The sequence below is a fragment of the Diadema antillarum genome, unplaced genomic scaffold (assembly GCF_040938485.1).
Source record: "Diadema antillarum isolate AM-2024a unplaced genomic scaffold, OU_Dant_1.0 seq00001151_RagTag, whole genome shotgun sequence".
Taxonomy (NCBI): domain Eukaryota; kingdom Metazoa; phylum Echinodermata; class Echinoidea; order Diadematoida; family Diadematidae; genus Diadema; species Diadema antillarum.
Genome location: NW_027271962.1, coordinates 452,219 through 462,721, shown reverse-complemented (window position 1 = coordinate 462,721; position 10,503 = coordinate 452,219). Strand labels below are relative to the sequence as shown.

Here is a 10,503-nt window from a genome sequence, read left to right as displayed (position 1 = left end):
AACACTGAAATTCACGTAAAAAACTTAACCTACGTGATTGAGAAAATCCAGCTCTATCAAATGCCGTTGTTCCCTTTTCGATTCGAAGTTTCAGTGTAAAAATATCGCCGACAAACTTGCGTTGCCTCGTTTCAGCTCCCCGCGGTAAATCGCGTTATTACTAATATTAAATAGGATCGACCGCTGTTTTTGCATTGACAATGCACGCAAACCGAGTTGTATTGAACACCGTGTTGTACGAAGCTTTTTAGAAGCCTTTTAGAAACTTCCATAGACATTACATTGTGCCCTCATTATGATTCGGTGAAAATATTCATTCGAAATTTTGTCCTTGATTAACAAAACCATTAATGAACAGTGAATTATCGCGTTTTCCCACACCATCCTCATCTAGCATTCAAAGCCAATCCATTTTTATGTGCTTTGTGCGCAGAGAAGTGCGTACTAAGTGTTCAGCGCGCGAATTATACGCGGTCAGTTTAAAAGATGGTGGTCGATATGTAGTAGGGCTACTATACTACGGCTAAACTGGCTATGTTTAAAGTAAATATAGATTCTACATGTAGAACTAACATTAGAATCTAGATTTTTGAATAGGCCTAAATATTCAATGACCATAAAAATTTATTTTTCGTGAAAATTACACATTCCATCAACTTTAATTTACTGACATTTCTATATCATTATATGTTAAGGGTAACATGTTGGACCCCTACCAATTATTCCCCCTGCTTTGTGAAAGCGGTTAGTCAAGTACTTTTTCATTATGCTAGAAAAGTGAATTTTTGTGGAATTCTGGATGTGACCTAACTAGTAACTATACACACCGGTCGCTGTTAGCCCGACCAGACGCTGTTAGTGTTAGTACGCTGTGCCTGTCGTGCTACGTACAGCGATTGGGCTGTGTATAGTTAGGTCGCTGTATAAATAGCGACAGAACGAACAAAAAGTCGCACCCCTTGATTTTACGTGAGGACACTAGAAAGGTGAAACGGGTCAACCAAGTCAATATTAAGTTTTTCATATTTTCTGAAAGAGCTACCCTTGTACATTATTCTTATTAAGTTTGGGATCATAAAATGAATGGGAAAGAGCATTTTCAACAGTTTTTCTAAGACCCTTTTTTTGTAGATCTAACGTTAGAGAGTAGAGTAGTGAGATCAGGGTATGTCTTAGAGGCCCCTTTTCATTTCTTGATAACCCTTTAATTATGCACACTCTTCACTTTCAAGTCTGATAACTTTTGAAGGGATAACGCTACTGCTTTGAAAGTTGGCATTATTTAATCATGGACAAAATGTGTTGATAGAGCATGATCAATATCAATTTAATCTGATAGTCCCTTCATTGTTGTTGCTCCAGTGGTTTACATCCTGTGTTTTGTCCCATTCATCACACAGCAAGCATGGTTCGTTTGGTAAACTAAGATTAAGTGCTTGAATAGACAGACCCTGTGCTGTACTTCAGAGCCTCTTTTCTCAGTTCACACTTTTCCAGAGTGTGTGCTTTCTTTCCAACATTTAGATAGGTTAGGAGAGTTCATTTCAGTTGAGCTTTACATTATTTTAAAGCTTAGAGTCTGCTCTTAGAATCTGCCCTTAACTAGAAATCCATGTCTGGCAACTTTTTGTTGGTTTTCTGATGCAGGGTCACATATTTTCTTTAGATTGTTGTCCACACATACAAATGTTGTACGTCATAATCTTTAGTACCGGTACTTAAGTAGTCTGCTCATCCAGCGGTTCCAACACCAAAACTTTAAAAATTCATAACTTTTGCATCAATTGTCCAATTTTCCTCAAACTTTCACTGATGTGTTTTACTAATTGTTGCTGTTTTCACCCGATCCACATTTCTCTTTGAGTTTGGGTTTTCTTTGATATTACAAATAGCACCAGACTCGCAAAATTCACAAAGATAAAAACCTCAGCGTGTACAGTATTATCATTAAGGACAAGTTCACCTTCATAGACATGTGTATTGACTGAATGCATCAATATTGGTAGAACACATCAGTGAGAGTTTGAGGAAAATCTGACTATCCGTTCAAAAGTTATAAATTTTTCAAGTTTCTGCTCAGTCACTGCTGGATTGGAAGACTACTACAGCTTGCGATGTCACATGTGTAGAACGCTATAAAGAAAATATAAAGAAAATTCAGCATATTTTCACTTTTTTCACATAATAAACACTAGACATGCCTCTCTGAGGGCAGGGGGAATAATATTACCCTGGTCCTACCTTGACATACGTCACTGACAAGTCAAGGAAATGTGCACTTTTTTCAAAAAATTAAATTTCGTGAAATTCTCTATATATTTTCCTTGTATCATTCTACGCATGTGACATCATACACTGTAGTAGTCTTCTCATTCAGCAGTGACTGCGCAGATACTTTTATAACTTGTGAACGAATTGTCCAATTTTCCTGATGGGTTCTACTAATGCACTGTGCACATTCACTCAATCCACATGTACAAACGAGGGTGGACTTACGAAGATAACAATTCAGCATCATGCAATAAGATGTGTTAAAGTCGGTTTTTTTTTCTATCATCATGTTTGCATAGTAACATGAGCCACTGATCATGGACAATTTATGTAGAAGGACTGTGATTGTTTCAACTCAATATATTTATTTTTTTATTGCACTTGTAGGAAACCAGCACTCTTGTACTACTTGTGTAGATCAAGTGTGACAGAAGGATGGAAGGACTGAAAATTCCAAAGGATTTTAATATCATCTGCCATCTGCAGCATCTTGAGGAAAATCTGCAAAAAGGAATAAAGCGTGAGTGCTTGCTATGCAAAGCTTGTGTGTGTATCATCAAATGTGTTGCAACAAGAGAGGCCTGCATCTTAACAAATGACATCAGTACCTCATGTACTGTACACTATGTACATGTACATACTGTACATGCAGGCCAACCTCACTTGTTTCTGTTTAGTCTATTTCAAGATTATATGGTCTGTTTCTTGTCAATCAATAATCTGTTGATACCTATTTTATGTTATCACACAAACTACTGTAAAACATGATATATTCGCGGCATGAATTTTTTGCGAATTGGAGCCGACGGCCTTTTTTGCGGCATGAAATTTTCGCGAACTGCCACTGGCATTCAGTGCATATAGTGTACAAAAGAACTTTCGCGTGCATTTTAATTTCGCGAATCTTCACGCTCGCGAAATTCGCGAAATTAAAATGCACGCGAACATTTCTCGTTTTACAGTATTCTCACCACAGATGTTTGCAGCCGTGCTGAAATAACATTTTTGTAGGATGTGATATTGCTTGTTGGTTTCATTTAATGAGAGGCGTATCAGTTGCTGCACTGATTTATAAAAACATTCGATAACAATGCAAGTACACTGTGTTCAAGTGGGCTTTCATTGGAAGTAAATCTTACAGGATTGGGAGAAGTTTCATCAAAGTCAGACAATAAAGTAATGGGATTTTAGTGTTTCCCATATTTTCTCTGATAGGCAGTGATAGATGTACATTTTACACTGATGGTCAGGGGTAGGTCCAGGAATTCCGTAAAGAGGAGTTGCCTTTACAAAATTAAAGGGGGGCGCACGCACCCCACCCCCATTTTTTGTTCTTTTTTGTTCTTTTGTTTTAATAAAAAACTAGACTTGGAATTTGTCAACACTGACAAATTAGGTGATCTGATCTGTTCGGAAATCAATGATATTATGAGTCCTGATCCCAATGAGCATGACCATACAGGTTTCATCGGTGTTGAGGGGACATTGGCCGTGTGATGTTTGGATTCTCATTTAGTAAAGGGAGTCAGACCTGCCATCTTTGGTACAGAATTCCGTATACACTAACAAAGATACAGAATGAAGTATATTTGACCTTTGACCCCACTTTGCACAGACAAGATGGCATCTGAGCAAAAAGTGGTTATTTTGTGAAATGATCCTTAATTGTAACATGATCTTTACGTGTGCAAAATATGGGAAAGACAGGACATGTATTCACCAAGATACAGGATGAAACATTTATGACCTTTGACCCTAATTTACATACCCAAGATGGCGTCTAACGAAGTAGTTGTTATTTTATGAAATAAATGTACGTGACATGAACTAAACATGTGCAAATAATGGGGGTGATAGGGGCTGTTTTTCCCAAGTTATTGCAAAGAAAGTTGCAGAAAGAAAGAAATATCTCAGTACATCGCAGATAAGCTTAAATTTCAACCAAGTTTTTCGACGTGATGTCGACGTCGTATGAAAGTATTGAGGGTACATTAATGATGGCCCAAAGTCTCAGCTACAACATATTAAAGTCTGGGAGAAATTCAACGAAGCATAAGTCAGCTAGTGCTCGATAAGGACAATCATGTCAATTTTCACATCTAGAAAAATTCCCTCCCATAGAGATAACACGTCATAACGAAGATAAAGAAAGAAGTACATATGACCTTTGACCCCACTTTGCACAGACAAGATGGCATCTGAGCAAAAAGTGGTTATTTTGTGAAATGATCCTTGTAACATGGTCTTTACGTGTGCGAAATATGGGAAAGACAGGACATGTATTCACCAAGATACAGGATGAAACATTTATGACCTTTGACCCTAATTTACAGTACGCGCAATAAGAAACGCCTCCGTCAATTTCGTTTTCCAACGAAAGTTCGTTATCGATCGAGTAGCAACGAAATTTGGACGAAATTTGGACGAAATTTCGTTATCGATCCAGTAGCAACGATTCTGACGCTTTGTGGACGCATTTCACGCACGACCGCCCGCTCAATTTCGTTCGGCAAATGCGTTGCTCGTTCGGAAAATGCGTGTTCGGAGCTCGGCAGTTTCGTCCAAATTTCGTTAAAAGCGTCCGTGATCCAAGGCGCACATGGAATACAGTACACACGTGTGTGTGTAATGGCCACATCCACAGCCGCTAGCCGGCAAGAATCACTGCAAGATTAGACTCAACAAGTACTAGTAGTAGCACAGCGGTCGGGAATGAGAACAGTAGACAGGCGTGGAATTCACCTGATTCACATAATACTATTAAGAATGGTAACATGTATACATACATCGATGCCGTTTTCATTGAAGCAATTTGTAAAAGTTTTAGTTTCCCTTACCCTAGCTGTAAGTACGGCACCGTTAGCAGATTATTCACTGCATTTGTAAGTCACCTGATACATCACATGTTGGTATGCGGGCTGCATGTAACTAGGGAATGTGCACGTGTGGGAAAGGCGAGTGCGCCGTACGTGCGTCGCAATTGCCATGGCATGGCTCGCTCGGCTGAACGAAACAGAGATGTACGATACATGACAAGACCCAGTATAAGGCCTACCAATTGTTCACGTGTTGTTTTTTTTTTTTTACAAGCAGAAAATAAACAACTGTTGATCATGAAATAGACTAAATTACCAATCAGAGATCATTCGGGTTCATAGTATTTAAGAGAAATCACGCAATTTTGGCGAGGGTGAACCCACAGGAACCCACAGGAACCTTATCGTAGAATGCCGACCAAAAAGAAAATGGTTTCACTAAAATTGCGTGTACGTAAAATCCATTTGAGTATAGAAAGAAAATTAACCCCCAAAAAGAGGAAAAAAGAAATTAGAAGGATTTGTTCGCCGTTATTTGGTCATTAAATATATTTTCTTTCTTCAGCAATTGCGCGTTACATTGCCCGTTTTTTTATTGAATCAGGGCCCTGTTGCATAAAACCCTTACCGCTGGACTTACCGCTCCTTTCTATGCGGTAAGTCTTAAATCAGCGGTAAATTTTATAATCATTGATGCTGACGGTAGTTACTATTGAAATTCAATGGTAAGTTTTATGCAACGGGCCCCAGAAAAGCAAAAAAAAAAAAAATAGTATTCAAAACAAGACAATAGTTTGATATCGTTTATTTCTTTATTGGACAGAGAGATAATTCAGACGGTACGTGGAATTTTCAAAGCGACTAATTCAGACTGATTCTTAGTTTGACTTGACTCTTTCTTTCTTTCTTTTTTTATTTTATTTTTTTTTTTTGGGGGGGGGGGGTTTGAGGTTCATGTTCGTTGTACCCATGCACCCATAAGGTTCATTAGGACGAAAATGAAACATTCAGATACACGCGACTTCCCTACACGAAAAATAGATGTTCGTAAATGTGATAGTCAAATTATGATTCATAATTCGAAAATGCACGAATGTTTGTGATTGGATAGGTGCGTTATTGTCGAATTAGCAAACCTTCGGAGTACTGTAGTATCGAGCCTGTTGTATTCAAGGATAAACGAACTTTTGAAATAATGAATTTTATATTCAGAGTAAGACAATAAGTTTAATTCTTATATACCTGTAGTTTGACATCGTTTATTTCCTAGTTGTGAAGCGGGAAGCGAGAGATAATTCTGAAAAGAAGTATATATACAGTCATGCAGACGGAACGTGAAATATTCAAAGCAGCTATGAGATTAAATCTTAAGTTGTTTATTTGTTTGTTTGATTGCTTGTTTGTTGTTATGCTCAAGCGTTGGTGTAATTATATATACATTTTTTTTTTGGGGGGGGGGAGGCATTTTTGTAGTACCCAATGCACGTAAAGTTCGCTGATGCGAAAGTGATAAAATGTTCCGTAACACGCAAATTCCCTACACCTTGTACAGATGTTCGTACCTAGTGTGAAAATAAAATGTATTACTATTATTTTGTTTCCCCCATTGTTCGATGGGTATAGCAAACCTTCGGAGTGTCAATCCTTTCGTTTTCGGATAAACGAACTTCCTTAACTCACAACACCATGTTTCAGAGTAACAAACTAGTCATTATTTTATTCGGGCATTGGGAATAGTTCAGGAATAAAATATAGAAGGGAGGAAAATCTTTAAGGCAAGAATTACGATGGATTCTTAGTTTGAAATCATTTATTCATTTCCGTGGTGTTCATTATTCCGAAAAAAAGAAAACGGGTGCGCTATTCCGATGGTTACGGCGTTATTTCGAATCCGAAACACGCATATTCCTTGTGCCTATCCATGTTTGTTGATTCGAAAATGTAATCATGCTGCGGGTAACTGCTATGGGGGGCCATATATTGTTTTATTTCTGTCTATTGTTATATTATTATTATCATTATTATCATTATTATTATTATTATTATTATTATTATTATTATCATTATTTTTATTATTATTATTATCGTCTTTAACATTATTAACCAATGTTTTGATTAACGAGCATTTTGTGGGCTGTTTTTTTTTTGTTTTGTTTTGTTTTGTTTTTTTTTGGGGGGGGGGCATTGCCCGATTAGCAAACCTTCGGAGTGTCAATCCTTTTGTTTTCGGACGAACGAACTTCCTTACCTCAGAAGAAGAAATCAGTGTAACAAACTAGTCATTATTTTATTCGGGCATTTAACCGGGGGGCCAAAAGCTAAAAACAGAGGTCGAGTTGCACTCTCTCTACAAACTAAGTAGACCATGCTTATTTTCAAGTTTTTATTGTAACAAACAACATTCCACTGGTCTACCTCAAAAAATTTGTTGCGAAAGCCTCCAAATCCAAGATGGCGTACAAGATGGCCGCCATATTTACTGAATTTGTTATTTAAATGATAGAATTTGATAGAAACATCAAATTTCAACAAATGTGATGTCATATGAAAGAAAATAAAATTGTCTACAAGTTGATACCATTTTTGTGGGTTATTGTGATAACTGGATTGAGATTTTAAGGAAAAAACACTCATTTTTTGATATTTTTCTGAAAAAAGGAAAATCATGAAAATGCTTGATTCAGCATAAATCAGAGAAAGACTGAAGGATTATCTTGAAACGTTTCAAGAATTTTGTTTAACATATAATTAATATTTGGAGAAAATTAGGGGTCAGTACCATTTTTGGTTCAGGAGTTATAATGTCTCAAACTTGAAAACTCACTACGTAAGAATGGCCACTTTAGTTATGACCAAGACCTTGTTGGTCATAAAAAAGTCTGCGCGCGCCTAGACTACTACACGCACCACTGGCACTGGCGCTGGTAGCAGCGCCAGTAGTGCGTGTAGTAGTCTTGGCAAATGCAGACTTTTTCTTTGACAAACAATGGTTTGTGCCTGCAAACTAACTTTTCATATCAAGTGGTAGCTCAGGTGATACTGATTGCTATTATTTCAAAGTAGATTGTTCTGAAGCAGATGAGATGAAGCAAACAAAATTTCAAATAGAGGCAATAGCTTGAAACTTGGCACCAAAATAGTTTAAGACACAATTTAGATCAACCGCTAAAAAAAAAGAAAAAAAAAATCAAGATGACAGCCATCAAAGTTGACATAGTGTATTGCGCCAAATTAAATGTATTATTTCGATTTTGATACAATTTTGTCTGCTGTGATATCTTAAACCGTCTTAGGTTTTTATGGACACATTTTTAAAACCAGAGATATTCTACTCTCCGAAAAAGAAAAAACAAATCGAGTGGAAGTTTTTACTTTTGATGTGAGGAGTGAATAACAGAAAACGGTGAATTTAAAGTGAAATTGGAGTGACTTTTGAGTGAAAATGTTCATTTTCACTTATTTTAGAGTGACCTTAGGCAGGGCTCCACACTAACTTTTATTTTTGGTGGCCCAAAGGCAAATATCAGACTTTTTTGGTGGCCCGATCAGGCCACCAAATTCTTCATTTCTGACATTTTGGTGGCCCCGAGCCACCGGACCAACGTTAGTGTCGAGCCCTGCCTTTGAATAGGAATCACTCGTCATTTGAGTGATCCCCGAGGTCACTCTAATATAAATGAAAATGAACATTTTCACTCTCGAGTGATCCTGATATCTAATATGGGAAAGCATCTACCAATGGCGTAAGTTCAGATCAATTGTGACACTATAACCCACATGAAATCAGCCCAAAAACAATGCAAGAAAAATCTGATAACAGTAAATACAGTTTCAGCATGCTTATTTGTAAATGTGAATATACAGCACGAATAATCAATTTGGAAAATTTTATTCGAACAATATACTGAAAAGTAATTTCGCACAACACATTTAAGAGCAACGTTGAGAAATTGCCGCCATGTCGGATTTTTTTTTTTTTTTTTTTGGGGGGGGGGGGTTCGGATCAGAAGGGCTTTCAAGGACATATCTACGGATAAGACATTACTACACATATACACTGTAAAAACATCGGTGTTAGATTTAACACCACGGGTGTTAAATCTAACACCGATCAAACTTCAATAAAGGACCACACCCACAGGTGTTAAAAATGCACTGTGATGGTGTTGAAAAGTGTTCACCTGACACTTCGTGGTGTTAATTTGACACTGTACCTGGTGTTATTTTGACACTGTACTGGTGTTAATTAAAAAATGACACCACATGGTGTTGATTTGATATTTGCTGGTGTTAATATCAATGGTTTAACACCCGTCCAGCTTCAATAAGGGACCACACCAGCTGGTGTTACTTTGGTGTAAATTTATTTTCACATTTTTTCCAAAATCTAGTATTTTAATGTAAAATTCTTGATCGTCTTGTTTCAATTGAAAATCAACAAGAAGTGCAGTTACTAAGAAACTCTTCAAAAAACAGTTTAAAATTTGGAAATGACACCCGTAGGTGTTAATTTAACACCATAAATAAGCACCGAAAATTTAACACCAGCTCGGTGTTCACTATTTAACACCGGACTTTTTGCAGTGTACCATCATCATTCACGTTTTTACAACAGCAGAGTAACATACAAGTACAAAAGCATATCTTTGATACAGAAGCATTTCTTTTCTTTAATCAAAGATTGGGCCTTACCCAAACACTGGAATGAGCTCCAACCCCCCCCCCCCCCAAAAAAAAAAAAAAGAAAAAGAGAAAAGACCCTCAATATGGTTTACACTAGTACAATATCGTTCGGATGTATAGAAACATGTAATAGAAAGATTAGAAGATTAGAAATATATATCAAATTGTAAGTTATAAGTTGAGATTTAACTTTGACGCAACACACTTAAGGTATTGTTTGCCATTGGGAGAGATATCACATTCGATTTATATGTGCAGGTTAGTTGTATTACAAAACATTCTACCATGTAAAAAAATCATAATAAAGCCTAAAACATACGGAGATATCACCATTTCTTTTCAAGAAACCATAACCATGATAACTGTTAACAATTTAGTATTTGAATTTGAATTTGAATTTGAATTTGAATTTGAATTTGAATTTGAATTTGAATTTGAATGATATAAAAAAAACATTCTTATCAGATCTATTTAGTACATCTAACAATATTTAGCATTAAATATACTGATTTAAGTTTGTACATTAGTTGTTCTATCCCTAACTCACAGTTTAGAACTAGCTTGAGGAATTAAGTAAAGCTGGGTTTTTGTTTTACGTGCACTAATGGGAAATAATGCCTTGAACGACAACCTCGATTAATTACCGCCATCTTGAGTTTTGTGTGGATACTGTCTTTATCGCTAATCATTACACATTGGAAAAATTTGTGCCAAATTCCAAGCTCCTATCTCT

At 36.7% G+C, this 10,503-nt stretch overlaps 1 protein-coding gene across 1 annotated transcript in view; it reads left to right on the top strand.

Moving 5' to 3' along the window:
- Window positions 1–2,662: 2,662 nt before the first annotated feature.
- Window positions 2,663–10,503, top strand: part of LOC139744264 (uncharacterized) — a 42,583-nt gene continuing 34,742 nt past the window's right edge. The window contains exon 1 of the mRNA XM_071654709.1: window positions 2,663–2,791. Coding sequence (XP_071510810.1) covers window positions 2,707–2,791 — 85 coding nt within the window. The 5' untranslated portion in view covers window positions 2,663–2,706. The remainder of the gene's footprint in view (window positions 2,792–10,503) is intronic.